Here is a 16,264-nt window from a genome sequence, read left to right as displayed (position 1 = left end):
TGGGTAGGGAGTGGTGGAACATCAATCTGCCCCCGAGTGTACCTTGCGCGTGTCGAGAAGCCCCCTATCAAACCCGCCCCAACCCAAGACCGCCATCAACCTCTGCCAGTAAATCCTGATCTGCTTAGTACTTGCCATAGCTTATTATTTTGTCTTGTCTGTTATTTTGTGTTGTTTATGTGCCCCTTAAACTCAGACGCTCCCGATTCGTCTCCATTTCCACCGCACACTGACCAAACATACACCATCTATGGATTCTACCATGGCTTCCCATTCCCTGAGTCGCCGCGTCTTCTCCAGGCCTGCAGCCAGACAACGAAAGATCGTCCGTGCGCTCTCTATTAACATCCTGTCGGATTGTGTCGGAGTGGGACGGAGCGGGCACTGCCGCCTGTGCCGCGCGCGCGCCTCTGCCGGCACAAAGTCAGCAATTAAATTAATCGAGAACGCAAGAGCTACTTGTAACAAAGTATTAAAAGAAGTTACAAGGCAGACGATTCCTAAGACTAGTACAAAGTAAGAGCAGTACTGAAGATGTATCACAACCATGCTTTACAATGGCTTCTTCTTAATCAGGATGTCCTTGATGTTGAGGTTGACCTTGGGCCTGTGCTCGCGGCTGACCTGCGGCCCGTCCAGACAGAATCGTTTGAACGCCTCCACCTCCTTGTCCACCAGGTCGGTGATGTCCCCGCCGGCGGCCGGCATGAACACAGCCTCGTCGTCATCGACGGAGCGGGCCGAGCGCCGGCCGGGCGCCACCCCCACCTTCCGAATCGTCACCTCGGGCACCGCCTCCTCGACGGGCGCCGGCACCGCGGCCGCGCCCGGCTTCTTCTTCCGCTTCTTCTTGGACTTTTTGTCGGCGGCGGCGGAGGAGACTGCGGGCGGGGACTGGCCGTCGCCGGCGGTCGGCTGACGGACCGCGCCGCCGGCCGGCTCCGTGCCGCGCACCCGGCTGATGGTGATGCCGGCCGGGATGCGGTAGGCTCGCGCCAGGTCCTCGATCTCGCTGTCGGAGGAGCTCAGAGCCAGGTCCTGCATCAGCTGGGTGGGCGGCTCGACGGGCGGCCGGACGGTGGCGCGGCGCGGCTCGGTCACCGGCGCCGCCACCAGCTCCGGCCTCTTCTTACTGCCAGCCGCAGGGGCGGAGGGGACGGCCGGGCGCACGGCCGCGGCGGCGGCCACAGGCTTCCGCTCGGGCTCAGCGGCGGCCGGCTTCTTGGGCGTCCGCCACTTGTCCGCGTCCTTCCCGTTGACCACCACAGGCGCCGGGGCGACCTTACTGGCCGCTGCCGGGGCCGCCTTCGCAGGCTGAGCGGCGTGTCCGTTCTGGGTGGCCGTGCCATTCTGCTGACCTCCCTTCTTCTTCTTCTTTTTCTTGTTCTTGGCCTGCTGCTGCTCCAGCCGCTGCCGTTCCTCCTCGGCGGCACGCTCAGCCTCCAGACGGGCCCTCTCCTCCGCCTCCTGGCGCGCCCGCTCAGCTGCTTCTTCCTCTTCTTTCAGCTTCTGAAGCCGCGCAGCCTTCTTCAGCTTCTTCTTGGCCGTCTTGGTCATGGGCGGCTCGGACGCCGACTCGCCTCCGGCCGCCGGCTCGCCAGCGCCGCCGTTCCTCAGCTGGCCATTGACGAGTGTCATAAGCACGCGATCCTTCTCAGGCGAGTCACCCTTGAGGGTGATGGTGACCTTTGGCTCCCGGCCGCCCGGTTCCATCACCCTGCGGATTGTCACCATGCGCGCGTCGCCGGCGCCCGGCGCAGTGGGCACGGATACCAGCCCGTTCCGCGCCAGGCCCTCCATGATCGGAGAGGATTTCTTCGGGGATGTCTCGTCCGCGGGAGGTGCGGGAGGCTCGCTGGGTGCCGGCGGCGCGGCGGGGGCGGGGGCGGGAGCGGCGGCAGGGGCGGGAGCGGGAGCAGCCGGGGCGGCGGCGGGCGCCGGCTGCTGAGCAGCCAGCTTGGCCAGCTTCCGCTGCTGCTTCTTCCTCTTGGCTCCGGACGGACTGGAGTCCTGCTCAGCGTCGGCGGCCGGCGGCGGCGGCGGCGCCGTCTCACCCTCCCCAGACTTGACCACAGTAATGGTCACCTCCGGGTTCCTCCGCTGGAATTCCTGAATGTTCCTCATCTGCTGCTGTTCCTCCTCCTGCGCAGCGCTGGCGTCCTGGCGGCGGACGCGCTGGCGCTCACGCTTGGCGGCACGCTTCTCATTTCGTTTCTGGTCTGCACCTCCAGCCTCGATGTACTGCAGCAGGTCCCCAATATCCCGCGTGTCGTCGTGCGCCGACTGCTCTCCAGTGCTGCGCTCCGACGACTCCGACTTGTGGTCGCGCCGCCGCTGGTCGAGCCGCAGCCTCAGCCGGTCGCGGATCTCGGGGTAGTTCCTGCTGACGGGCGCCACTGGCGGCACGCCGTGGCCGAACACCTCGCAGTAGCAGCAGCTGCAGTGCTGTGACGCCGTGGAGGACGACTGCTCCGAGCACGAGTCGTTCTGGCTGCTGTCGTCGGCGGGGTCGACACCCGGATCGAACCGCGGCTGCGGCCGGTGGGTGGTTGGCGCTGCCTTGGAGTAGGTGTGCTTGTGCGCGCCGCCCGCCTGGCAGCCGCTGGAGGTGGTAGTGGGGTGGTGGGAGCCGGACGCCTGGCAGCCGGTTGACGGCGGCGCCGGTACCTGGGTCGACGCCGACTTCTTCAGACAGGCTGTGGGCCGGGGCGGTGCGGGCGCCGGCGCGGGGGCAGCGGTCGGCGGCGACGTGCCCGTACTGGCGTGTGAGGTGGCCGGCGCGGCGGCGGCGGGCGCGGAGCTGGCAGGGGCCGCCGGCGCCGACCCGGCCGCCGGCTGCTTGCCGTCTCCGTCCCCGGACCGGGAGGCGGTCTCCAGCGCCTGCCGCAGCTCGAGCAGGCCGATGGTGCGCGACTTATCGCCGCTGGTCCCATCGGGGAGCGTCAGGGAGCACTCCTCACAGCCCTCCTCGGTGCATCCGGCCACCAGCCGCTGGAGGGCCTCCTCCTCCTCCTCTACGGTCACACCGTCCCGACTGAGCACCTGCTGCTGCAGCAGCTTCCGCTGCGCGCGCAGCAGCTCCAGGTCCTCTCGCAGCATGCGCTGCTTGGCCTTCAGCGTGGCCTGCTCCTGTCCAAACTCCTGCAGCCGTGCCTCAGCGGCAGCCCACTGCTGCGCCGCGCGACTCATCTCGTCGTCGAAACTCAGGTAGCGTCGGACGAGGTCGGCGTACGCCAAGTGCTGGTCCTGGCCGGACAGCAGCGTCCGCAGCTGAGATATGAACGTCGGCAGGTTGTTCTGCACCATCGGGTCCATGTAGACCACGGAGTGGTAGGCGTGCTTGTTGAGCGACACCCACGAGAGGCCGAACCTGCCGACAACACAACAGGGGCATGCGAAATCAGCAGGCGTCAAGATGCACTGCAGCTCGACAAGACAAACACAGAAGACTGCATGAAGCCATAGCCAAAATCCTGGCTGTCAAAAGGTATGCCCATATGACTAGTTTGTGAGGATTCACTCCACCTTTTCTAGCGGCCAAAACCAATAAGACAAATGTAACTGATCTGAGAAATCACTGCGATCCACTCCAGAAAAGTAAAAACGTTATCCCACTGTCCCGACGTAATATATGATTATCAACCCCCTTATCGCCTCACCGCGAGAGGTGGTGGTGCTCCAGGGCGTGTACCGCCGGAGACAGGCTGGTGGCCGCCTTCACGATCCGGTCATAGTTGTCCAGCAGTGCGGTGAGGAACAGCTGCGCCAGGCCGGGCCGCTCGCGGCTCAGGTGCTCCAGTAGGCGCACCTTGACCTCGAGGGTGAGCTCCTGTAGCTGTCCCTGCAGCCGCTGGAACAGCTGGTGGGGATCGCGCTGGCACAGCCGCGCCACCTGCCGGGGAGGGCAGAGAAAACACCACTCAGTCAGAAAAGCAACACCAAACGGTCAGAGCGAGCACCAATCTGGGTCAGATGACGCCGCGCCACACACGATTAGAGAGCACCACTCTGATGGAGCACCACTCTCGGTCTGATGGAGCACCACACGCGATTAGAGAGCACCACATTCAGAGCACCACTAACGTTCGGACGCTCGCAGAACACACTGGTCCCAGCACCACTTCGTGAGACCGAGTGTACGGTAAATATTTTCCCAGACGTGCGCGAGTACAACGGTAATGTCATCACGTCAAAACATCAGGGCCAGTCAATACAAACAGTAAGTCAATCACAGCCGAAACACGTTAGCTGACGTAACCTGTCCGAATCCGCAACGGTAATCAGGACATCAACACTGGTACTACTGGTATTACACTAGGTATTACCTAGTTTCACTGTAGTCATTCATTTGTTCGCTAAAGGGGTTAAACCCCTTTATCGAACAAATTAATGACTGCGGTTAAACAGAACACACTTGCTAACACTAAATCCAACCATGTGCATTGGATAGCAAACACCAATCCAACGAGCTTGAAGACATACTGCGTTAGCGGCAGGTATGTCAAATCACAGAACGACCGGCCTCTTGACGGCCCCGTCACTAACCAGCTGACAGAAACATACTGGCAAGTCTGGTAAACGACGGGAAACGGAAAACGACAGACTAGACTCAGGAAAACAGTGACCATCTTTGTGTATCACCACCCTAAGCGTCACAATCCTCAAAATACGAGTACCACTGTAAACCACGGAAGGATACAAGTTGGATGACCTCACCTCATCACTATTTACAAGGCTTTCCATTATAGTGCCTTGACCACTTAATCACAAGGTCATAGCAACACACCCCATTGTCTTATTTATCAACATTCCACTACCTTTCGTTACTTTCCACTGCCCCTCAACTAATAATCGCCACACGCCCGCCCGAGCGCTAAGCTATTCCACCAGCTACCCTACACGTCTCTTCCCATTCACATTCCTTCCACTTTTCGTCAATCATAGGCCCACATTCCATTCCCGCTCGGACACCCGACAACAGACTGTAAATCACACACGGTAAACCATGCACCGCACCCGGCTGCCGGTCGCCAAACGAGTATCTGATTCACAGAAGCTGAAGCGAAGTCCGGATCTGCACCCCTCCCCCAGCCAGAAGGCAGGAGACGTATTACCTCGGTGCAGCTCTGTCTCATGACACGCGAGGGGGCGAGGAGCGAATAGCGGGACGTTTGTTTGATAATTGGTGTTTTAGGGTACGTCCACTGCAGTGTCGCTAACGGTACGGTTGGATATGAGGGAAGCTGGACGTTTTTATTCCTAGTATGGAGTCCGTAGAACTGTATCATTTCAAGTAATTTTTCAAATTACTGTGGTTCACACAGTGACGAGGGAATAGGAAGAACGTTACTTACGTAAAACGATTTGAATTATGCACCACCTACCTTTTCCTTCATGACTGCCTGCATGGGCGCGGCCGCCTGGCGGGCCGGAGTGTCGCCGGCCGTGGCCGCGTCCATGTGGAGCCAGTAGAGCTGTTTGAGGCTCTGTCGGAGTTCAATCCAGTCAGCGTGCAGCAGCCGCACCTCCTCCGTCTGCGGCTGCGTCTGCTGGCCGCCGGCCGCCTCCAGCTCGCCAGACACCAGCTTCTGCCCGACACACGTCACCGGGCTGAGGGGACTCCAGAGAGGACACAGGCCACCGCTGAGGGGACTCCAGAGGACACACCTCACCTTTGAGGACACATGTCACTGCTGAGGGGACTCCAGAGGACACACGTCACCGCTGAGGGGACTCGGATACTAGAAAGGACACACGTCACCGCTGAGGGGACTCGGGAGACTCGAGAGGACACACGTCACCGCTGAGGGGACTCCAGAGAGGACACACGTCACCGCTGAGGGGACTTGGAGACTAGACAGGATACACGTCACCGCTGAGGGGACTCGGAGACTAGAGAGGAGACATGTTGCCGCTGAGGGGACTCCAGAGAGGACAAACATCACCTTTGAGGACTTACGTCACCGCTGAGGGGACTCCAGAGAGGACACACGTCACCGCTGAGGGGACTCCAGAGAGGGAGAGGACACATGTCACCGCTGAGGGGACTCCAGAGAGGACACACGTCACAGTTGAGGACTGGCGGGGGACTCCTAGAGCCTGAAGGCTAATCGTGACACGTCAAATCTCTAAAGCATGGCAACAGACAAAACGAGAGACAGCTGCATGCGCCAGGCGGCCACATTCGTAATCAAATAGCTTCCTGAAGCTCTGCTGTTGACGCAACCAATGAAGCGTCATTTCATAGACAAGTCGAAATCCTTTTTTATCCCAAAACTTCAAAAGACGTTTTTTTACCCCACCATTTTGATCAAAATCGCTTCGACACAATGAGCATGCTTGGCTTTGTACGTAAAGACGCTATAATTTGCCCTTCCCCTACTGAATGGGTAGCTTTCAGTTTCGTCTCATCACACTCCCTTCTTTCTGCCCTCTTCCCTCTAGCACGTGCTTCCCATTGCCACCCATACACTCAACTCACCCGACACTTCCCGACTTCCTCACTCCCTACAGTGGCCGCAAAAAAAAAAAAATATTGACAAAGGTCAAATGTAATGCAAACGCAACGAGCGAGCCGCTCTTATATCTCTTGCACGGGGGGTACTGGTGACTTCTTTTGACATGGACATAATACACATGGTCTCAACTTGCGAAACAAACAGCAAGACTGTGGTCAGGGATCATTATCAGGAAAGATACACCCTGTGTTGGAGTGTCTTTGACTTGTTTCATCTTTTTCCCATAGGGATAAACAAGCACCACCTCAAAGGCACTCCAACACAGGGTGTATCTTCCCTGGCAATGATCGCTGACCACAGTCTTGTTGTTTATTTTGCAAGATGAGGCCATGCGTATTATATCCAAGTCAAAAGAATTCGCCAGTACCTCTGGTGCGAGAGATATACGAGCAGGTTCACTAATTGCATTTGCATTGTATTTGACCTTCGTCAAGATTTCTTTTGCGGCCACTGTACTCCTCCACCACAACCTTCCCGATAGTCACATCTTCACGAACATCTTCCCCCTTCAATTTCATATCTCCCCGCCACCCTTTCCTCCTTATTCCCGCGTTCGCACCTCCTGCCCCGCCGGGAGGCGCACCTTCTCCTTGCAGTGCGCGCAGTTGCACGCCACATCCTCGTCCGCTGCGCCGCCGCCGCTGCCGGCTCCTCCTGCTCCGCCGGCGGCTGCCGCGCGTACTGCGCACGTGTGGCCAGCGGCCAGCGAGTCACCGTTCAGAGGCTTGGCTCCGGCGGCGCCTGCCAAGGTCAGGTCACAGGTCAGACGGGGCAGGAAGAGAGGTCAGCGGTCAGCACTGGATGGTATAAAGGAAAAGTTTGTCGGGGATAACTGAACTTAGAGTAGCCAGGGAATTGGAGTGGGGATATGTAAAGTTAATGCTGTGTTAGAGGCAGGAAGAGCAATGGCATTTAAATAGCTAGCACGTCTAGCATAAACTTTGTTTATATGGGGTTTGTGAAGTAACGATAGACGTGAATATTTCGTGCGTACTCAGAAGCAGACTATAACATAAATACAAGGGATAGGACATAAACATTGTCATTATCAAGCCACTGGTACGTGATAAGCAATCAGCAAGTAATCCTGTCACAGTCAAACAATGTTATCAACTCCGCGCCCCGACCAGCAGTAAAGCCTGTCCTCAGTGAAATGATATGTGACAGACTACACAGCATGACATGAGGCAGTCCTCAACACTCTACTGAGAAACACCGACATTGAAACTGAGATCCCGAAAAAGGGAATACGTTCCGCACCTACAACCACCAAACTCGCGATGAAACTAGATGAAATTTTCCATCATGTGCCATCCCTATCAACTCCACCTTCATCACAGCTCATCCAGCCAGAGTAAATCCCGCCTCCCTAGTGCACATCAAACCGCGCTGTGTGCCATGGCCGGGGATAGTCGCAAAGCCCCCGGCTAATGCAGCCGCCCGTCCCCGCCCGCTGCCCATACCGTCACCACGGAGCCGAGTGGGTTAGCCAGCTGATCACGCCATGTTATGTTTATGGCACTGGGCGCAGCACGCTGCAGCCGGGTATGACCCGTATTTATAAATTGGCGGACTGGTGAGCGTCCGCACAACAGCGAACATGAGACGTCCCGATGGAAAACGACATACGAAACCAAAAGACTTGAAAAGACATGGCTGGTTTCTGAAAGTAAACTACCAACCAAATTTGCTTCGTCGTCAATTACAACCAGTATAACGCCTTTTGGGGCGACTAACGGAGCGAGCGAGAGGGTGGGCCTTGCACGTGCGAAATTGCGAGGGGGTACCTGCAACTGACTTGTGCACGGCACCCTACTAACCGGTCTCTAGCGATGTGCCAAATTTGGGCACAATCGGCCCAGCCGTTCTCGAGATCTGGAAGCGGCACCCTGCACGTGCGCACGTGCAAAATGGGTCCCAACTGACTTGTGCACGGCACCCTACTAACCGGTCCCTAACTGTGTACCAAATTTGAGCACAATCGGTCGAGCCGTTCTCGAGATCTGGAAACGACCCCTGCACGTGCGCACGTGCAGCAGCACCCCAACTCTGGCACATGGATATGCAGTGCCTAGTGGGTGCCTACCTACATGCCAACTTTCAGCGCAATCGGCCAAGTAGTTACCGAGATATTGCAACAATTACAAAACTGACACCTCTTCGTTTTGCACGTGGCACGTGCATAAGGGATCACCCACATGCATTGGAAATAGTCAAATACTTGGTAGAAGGAATGAAGCTACCCTACAAAATTTACCGCATGTAAATCGGTCAAGTGGTTGCTGAGATATAAGCCTCGCAAAAGCGTCCGCACGGCCGGCCGGCCGGCCGGCCGCTCATACTCAGAAATTTCTGTTAATCTAATCTAAGGAATCTAAGGAAAGACTACGCTCGCTTCGCTCGCTCCGTAATTACACAATCATCAAAATTCAAAAACCAGGAAGCTTTAAAAACAAAACACCACTACCGGTATTTTACGACCGCAGAATAACCTAGCAGCAGTCGTTAGTTGCCCGAAAGAAACCTTTGAGATCCGCCAGTCAATGGAACCTACCACTGTCAAAGTTCATTCGTGGGCGTCTCAACCAAGGCCCTATGTAGACACCTCAACAAGCCCACACGTCCAATACTGACCCATGTCGGAGTTCCTCGGCACGCTGGCCAGCTGTGTCGCAGTACTGGTGGTGGCGTGGTACGCGCGGAAGTGGAACGGCGCACTGCTCGCTGAGCGCGACACCTCCGCACTCATCACCTGGAAAGACAAGATATTGAGTGTGAGCTACATTAGTGAAATGTGAGCTACATTAGTGAAAGAATCATAGCAGTGGAGGAGAATAGGCAGAGGTAAAATACCCTGCCAGCTGAACCTACAAACAAATAATGATACCAGTATAACGCCTTTTGGGGCGACTAACGGAGCGAGCGAGAGGGTGAGCCTTGCACGTGCGAAATTTCGACGGGGTACCTCCAGCTGACTTGTGCACGGCACCCTACTAACCGGTCCCTAACCATGTGCCAAATTTGAGCGCCATCGGTCCAGCCGTTCTCGAGATCTGCAATCGACCCCTGCACGTGCGCACGTGCAGCAGCACCCCAATTCTGGCACATGGATATGCATTGCCTAGTGGGTGCCTACCTACATGCCAACTTTCAGCGCAATCGGCCAAGTAGTTACCGAGATATTGCAACAATTACAAAAGTGACACCTCTTCGTTTTGCACGTGGCACGTGCATAAGGGGTCACCCACATGCCTCGGGAAGGAATAGTCCAATACTTGGTAGAAGGAATGAAGCTACCCTACAAAAATTACCGCGTGTAAATCGGTCAATTGGTTGCTGAGATATAAGCGTCGCAGAATCGTGACCACGGCCGGCCGGCCGCTCATACTCATAAATTTCCGTTAATCTAAGGAAAGACTACGCTCGCTTCGCTCGCTCCGTAATCATATAGGAGTTTTTTTTTAGATGCCTGATTGATCATGTACACTGAATTTACTGTTTTATGTGTGTCATTCTAAACACTAATATACTGTGTATAAACAAAATGGGTGCACATGATTATACTGTTTTGTCAGGAACTGTTTTGTCAGACCGAGAATAAGGCCACTACATAAATAATACAGGCAACAACTTTAACTTGTTTGAAATTTAATTGAAAACTTGGCACTAAGAAGATCATTGACATGGTCTGATACATAATAGGATTGAAAACAAAAGGCGACAATCAATTCACATTTTTGCAAGGGCACAATGATAGTGATACACAGCACAGCACACAAAAATGGGTTGGAAATAATTTTCTTATGCATACCTACAAGGGCAAGGCTGTTCTGAAATATTGATAAAGGAATGAATATAATTGAAAATGATGAAGCAGTTAAAAACAAATTGGGAATCTGGATGTGACTATGATGCACTATAATTTTGACCAGATACACATTACATACGTCTTTACCTTACTGAATAAAAGTTTTTTTTTTGGGCTTAAGGGCACGCTGACTGCAAAGGTCATTTTGACTGAATAAAAGTTTGTGAAAACAGATTTAACATCGAAGTCCCTATGAATGAGGTAACATAAAACAATATGAATGAGGTAACATAAAACAGAAAGTTCATTTATCATAAATTTGAACTTTTAAGTTTAAAGGTAGACTGCCACCTTTTTTCCACAAAACGGTTTTCACTAGAGCTGAGCCACCTATGTCCCAGACTGAAGTCGGTTTTCCGAAATTCGAACCCGTTTGCGAGAAATCGGAGACCAAAGTTCAGTTTGATGCCATTTTTTTAGTCCAAGACACAGGGGAGCAATGCCGCTTGAACCCTATAGGCCGTAGTGTCTAACGGTGGCGGCCATATTGCGCAGACCAAGAAACGGCTGCCGCCTGTGTTGAGGAATAGGGAATTCGGGACCTCGATTTACGTTTGCGGCCGCCGCATCCGTTACGTTCAAGTTACGTAGATACGGAACCCGGCATCTTACGCAGAATTGAGTGGGGAACACGATCGTATCTTCATAATTCCTCAAATTCACTCGCCGGACCTACATTTGCCCCGGCCGAGGGGGTTGATTGAACCCACCTCGCTAATGCGCCGCTAATTTAACTTGAATTAAGCGGTAAATTGGTCGTTTGCGACAAAGGATAATGCAGAGTGACTGGTAGGAACCCACTGTAAAGGTCCCGGGTCAACCGGTGACCTCTGAGGTCAGGTCAAGTGATCTAAGGCACGGGTTCGGTTTTTGGTCAATAACTTCGCCAAAAATTGCTGTAGAGCCGCGATTTTGGCATCATCGTGTTCAGCTAGCTCAGGCGCATCGATTGATATACTTTTTGTTCGGGTCAGGTCAACTTAGGGTGTTGACCTCAGGTCAAGGTCAGGTCAGCACCGCCAGGTCACGAAGATGGTCGAAAGAGGTCATGTCGCATATCATTCGATTCGGCAGGTCTTCCTGAGTCCGTTGGTGGCTTTCCCGACTCGCTAGCTCAATTTGATCGGGAGTTATTGAAGAAAAACTGTGACCCTTGTGACGTCACAAATGACGTCACGCAAGGGCAACAATGCAAATATGAAGCATAGAACCTTGCAAGGAGTGCATGAAATCATGATTTTATATGCTTGAGATAGTTTCAGATCATTCTCGGCGCCAAAATAGCAATTTTCATATTTCCCCATTGACTTATAAGGGCTTAACGTATTAGTTCCTTGTAGCTGAGAAGTTTTTAGGATTTCATCTTATTCTCCACTCAATTCTGCGTAAGATGCCGGGTTCCGTAGCCACATAGCTTGAACGTAACGGATGCAGCGACCGCAAACGTAAATCGAGGTCCCGAATTCCCTATTCCCCAACACAGGCGGCGGCCGCTTCCTGGTCTGCGCAACATGGCGGCACCGTTGGACACCATCTGGCGGCCGATGCGCATTCCACATTATAGAGTTCAGTGGTCCAAGAAAACCGACATCTCTACTGTTTATCGATAACTTTGAAACATGAATTTTCTTATCTTTTGGTAAATATATGTCAAAATTTTGATTGCTTCGAGATCAGAGAAGAATTTTGGAGTGTCAAAATAAAAGTTAAACTTATATATTCAGTAGTTCATTTTTTCCAAAAAAGTGTGGGAAATGGGGTTTAACATGGGCCAGACCCATTCCAAATGAGCCATGATTTTTAAATGTTTTACGAACTTAAATGCAAAATAAATTAAACATGGCCAATTTCTTATGAAATCATATATTAGTAAATCATAAAATACCTTACTTTTTCAAATAAAATGTAATAATCTTATGACCTTGAAGTCTAGTGATGTGTAAACATTGTCGCTAGACATTAACCGATTGATAATTGTATGATAATCGACAATTTTTTTCGCGATTCACGTGATGATACTTTGTCAGGTGAATTCTATTTTTTTTTTGTCCAGGGAATAAATCATAGGCCGATCTGAGAAAACTTTTTGAAGGTGGCAGTCTTCCTTTAACCCTATTCCTGGCGGGGGGGGGGGGGGGCCTCAGGAGCCCCCCCCCCCTGAGGTTTTTTGGTTATTTCTCCCAAACGCGTTGAGCTAGGAAGCTCAAATTTTCTGACTTTTCCTAAAAGGCTTCTACGCAACATGTCTGAAAATTTTGAGTTGATCTGACCTCAGGTCAGGTCACCAGAGGCGGTTTGGTGACCCTACCTCAGAAAAGTTTGCAATCACGCCAGAGCTAGAGTTTTTGACCGATCAATTTCTTCTCTTCAGGGTTTAGTTAGGGTACCAGTATGTGCAATTTGTATATCTCGGAATTTTGATATCGGTGACCTAAGGTCAGGTCAATTTCGCGACCTCCCCATTATAAGTCAATGGGGGAAAAATCAACTCCCTGTTTTTACCACTAAAACGGGTCGGAATGGCCCCATATACCATACATGACTTCATATACGATCAACCTTCACTACCTTGAGGTCTGTTTTGCTGTTGGGCAGCTGTGAGGTCATGTGACGTCATCAAAGGTCACCAAAGGTTTTTGGCCAATAACTCCGTACAGGAACAAGATACAGACGCGTGGATGGTCTCATTGTGTTCAGCTCGTCAAGACGCATCGAATGATATACATGATGACCTCGAGGTCACGTGACCTGAGGTCAACCTTTGACCTTGACCTTTCGAGGTCAACATATACAGGGTCCGGCAAAAGTCTTGTCGTATGTGGTATTCTAGTATCTGTGTCTTCCCAGGCGCGTTTTGCCCCACCCAGCGTTTTGCTTCCAACGCCATTGTGTCAGCGCATCTATTGTGCCCCGGGGTATGAGACCACGGATAACCTAAGGGTCAGCGGCTGATTGTGCGAGGTCATTTAAGTAGCGAGCGTGCAGTTGAAATGAAGGCTGAAAACACCATGGTCAAATATTACGATGTCAGTCTCAGGAATCGAGCCATCGGCATGATTCAAGCGGGAATGTCGCAAAGTCTGGTCGCGAATGATGTCGGCGCCCCTCTCCGACCAGTGCAAAGGTGGTGGAAGCACTTAACACCCACCAAATCGCCAGAATGGCCGCATTTGTTTGGGTGCCCGACGCAGCCAGTGTGCCCACAGCTCCTGTCAAATTCCCAGCGAAGTTGATGGTGTGGGTGATGATGTCGCATCAAGTGCTCAGTGAGCTGCTCCACGTCATCCCGCCCAAGACGAAGGTGGACACCAAGTAGTATGTGGAGACCATCTCGGAGGAACTCCCAGAAACGGCTCTGTTCTGAAGCGACGGATGGTGGCTGAGAGGTCGAAAGCCATCTTCATGCAGGAAGGGGTTCCAGCGCATCGCTCTGCCACAGCCCAGCAGTGGTGCTGAGACAACCTGCCGCACTTCTGGGTGAAGGAGGGGCCGGGGAACAGTTCCGACCTAAATCCCATTGAAGAGCTGTGGGCGATCGTCCAGAAAGACCTCGACAAACAGACGCCAGCAACCAGCCTCGCGCAGCTGGAGACGCAGCTCAAGTCTGCGTGGTCACGAATCTAGCCGTCTGTGCTCTCCACTCTCGTGGCCAGTATGCCGAACCGTGTTCGCAAGTGTTTGCTTGTCCGTGGACAATATATTGAGCGCTGAACAACTTCTTTATTTACGATGGCTTGAAGTGTGGAACGATTTTAAAACTACGTCAAGACTTTTGCCGGACCCTGTATATCATTCGATGCGGATTGACGAGAGGATCACGATGATGCCCTTAGTTTGTTCCTATCTTGACTAATTCGAAAGTTATTCGAGAAAAACTCTCCATATCTAGCGCCGCCATTTGGACTTTTTCGACCCCTGTGACGTCATCTTTGACCTGACCTGAAAATGACCTTAGTAAAAATTGTAGATCTTGGCCGTGCGTATCTGATGCCGTTTACCGCTTGTCGTTATCTTGCTTCGTTCTCGAGATCTCAGTGGGGGGGGGGCCGAATCGGCCGAATCGGCCCCCCCCCCGCCAGTTTCTTGTCCCGGCGGAGCCCGCCAGGAATAGGGTTTAAGAGGTTCAAATGGGTAGCTTTATGGTGGGAATCAAGGGATAAATGGTTTGTGGCTCCAATAGCAGTTAGGGTTCTTGTGCTACCATAAGAATTAAGAATGTACTACAGAAGAAATAACACTTTTAGTTATCACATTTCACTGCATAAAGGCTGTAATAATTTTTCCCTTTAAGAAAAGATGAATTCAAGCTTCTCCTAAAAGGTGGTAACATTTTCCATTCATTAAGTGAATAAGGTATTTTGAAAACAACTCTTCATAGTTCACCAGGCAATAACATTTCCTTTTAGTGAATGAATCAAACATAAAAGTTGACATTTAACAGTCACCAAGTGTTCACTGTTCAATTGATAATTATCTCTCTAAGCTCGCTTTCTGTTAGGATTCCTTTTCCCTACACTAGCCTAGTAAAACACTGTAAGGGACTAGGGAACATGCTCATGCATGAGAACCACGCAACTGGCAAGGCATGAGGATAAGCAGCTGGGCAATAATATGGACTCAGGCAAGACCTATAAAGCTCTTATGTGGTTTTGGAAAACATCCTGAATTGTGTAGCCCAGTCAAGCTCATTATGATTATTGATGCTGCTGGAAGATATTACTGCCAAAGCCCAAAACACATCAATATCATTTTATTCCAGGAGTTCATACAGGGAATTAGTTATGTGATGCATCATGCATGACCCAGACCATAAAAGTTGTTCTTGCTTTCTAAGCTGGTTGAAGTCAGTATTTAGTTCAGTCAAATATGTCTAAAATAAGAGGAGCTGATAACTTATCACTGGAGGCATTCCCTTCAGAATTTAGTACCAGCTTACAAAAATATTTTCAATGCTTGCTAGAACACATTGCAAGTTGCAGCTGCAAAAACTGTCCTAATTTATTACAATTCCAGAAACAATGTAAGCTTAAGCTGAGTACAGTGCAATAATAGTTTTGGCAATAGACATTTTGTAAATTTTCATAGGGAAACATAGGCTACACATTATCCCCTAAAAACGCATATATCATATTCCAGCCATATTGTGATAGCAACTGGATTTTTGACATTCAATTCTTTAAAACAATGACTATCTCATTGTTACAGATAAGCTGACATATTGAGCAGAGAAAATAGAATAATATTCAAACACGATGTCGGCAAAAGCACCTTCCTCGCAAAGCATCCAAAAACCAAATCAGCACGCATGCACCTGAGGTCTGAGGAACTTATTACATCATACCAGCATTTGAATAGCTGATATATCTAAAAGAAAGGAAATATAATTTATATAATTATTATATTTATATACGGTGATGTTCGCACCAATCCTCGTAAATACAATTACGACGCACTGCGACGGTACAAATGAAAGACAAATAATACGAAGTTTGACCATTTGATTCAGGTTGACCACCAAAATACGAGTTAAGAAGGAAGCGAAATTTATAAATATATGAAAAACAAACCTGATAATCCACAGATTCAGCCTATCGGCACGCCAATGAAAAACACGGCCAAAACGCGCACGTTGAAGCAGTCAGCTATCCACGAGCGTCAACTACCGCCTCATTGGTCGAAATACCATGTAGAGCTGGACATAAAGTGTTTTGTGTTTCCCAAATACTCGCACTAAGTTTTCATCGTTAACATGTAAAATTACTGACATCTTGAGGTTTCTTTTTACGTATTAATTAAGTTTTCTCGCTCATGAAAAATTTGATTCCAAAACTTTATCGGCATCTAGGTGAAAAATGTATTTGTACTTCCCAGCAATAAA

General features: G+C 51.4%; 1 protein-coding gene across 4 annotated transcripts; it reads right to left on the bottom strand.

Annotated features, from left to right (window-relative positions):
• Positions 1-321: 321 nt before the first annotated feature.
• Positions 322-16,070, bottom strand: LOC122389721 (protein FAM193A-like). 4 transcript variants are annotated; one of them, XM_043382037.1, is made up of 6 exons: positions 15,954-16,070; positions 9,153-9,270; positions 7,102-7,259; positions 5,385-5,585; positions 3,660-3,892; positions 322-3,370 (listed from the first exon to the last, which is right to left on the bottom strand). In XM_043382037.1, the coding sequence occupies exons 2-6, from the start codon at positions 9,265-9,267 to the stop codon at positions 553-555; spliced, it is 3,525 nt and encodes a 1,174-aa protein (XP_043237972.1). In that variant the 5' UTR covers positions 9,268-9,270; positions 15,954-16,070; the 3' UTR covers positions 322-552. The 4 variants fall into 4 exon arrangements, with proteins under 4 accessions (XP_043237972.1, XP_043237969.1, XP_043237970.1 ...); XM_043382034.1 differs by having other exon boundaries at positions 5,385-5,588; positions 7,078-7,259; positions 15,954-16,052; XM_043382035.1 differs by having other exon boundaries at positions 7,078-7,259; positions 15,954-16,052.
• Between the last annotated feature and the right edge of the window lie 194 nt (positions 16,071-16,264).

The sequence above is a fragment of the Amphibalanus amphitrite genome, unplaced genomic scaffold (genome assembly GCF_019059575.1).
Source record: "Amphibalanus amphitrite isolate SeventyFive unplaced genomic scaffold, NRLGWU_Aamphi_draft 000369F_arrow, whole genome shotgun sequence".
Classification (NCBI taxonomy): domain Eukaryota; kingdom Metazoa; phylum Arthropoda; class Thecostraca; order Balanomorpha; family Balanidae; genus Amphibalanus; species Amphibalanus amphitrite.
The sequence above is the reverse complement of the archived record's forward strand: the minus strand, read 5'-3'. Positions and strand labels throughout refer to the sequence as shown.

What these genes read in the sequence shown, in the direction of transcription:
- LOC122389721 (XM_043382034.1), bottom strand. Translation starts at nt 9,267, where the DNA reads ATGAGTGCGGAGGTGTCGCGCTCAGCGAGCAGTGCGCCGTTCCACTTC. An exon ending in GCCGAGGAACTCCGACATGG is followed by an intron (nt 7,260 to 9,152) that starts GTCAGTATTGGA and finishes TGACCTTGGCAG; the next exon opens with GCGCCGCCGGAGCCAAGCCT. An exon ending in GAGCACCACCACCTCTCGCG is followed by an intron (nt 3,371 to 3,659) that starts GTGAGGCGATAA and finishes TGTTGTCGGCAG; the next exon opens with GTTCGGCCTCTCGTGGGTGT.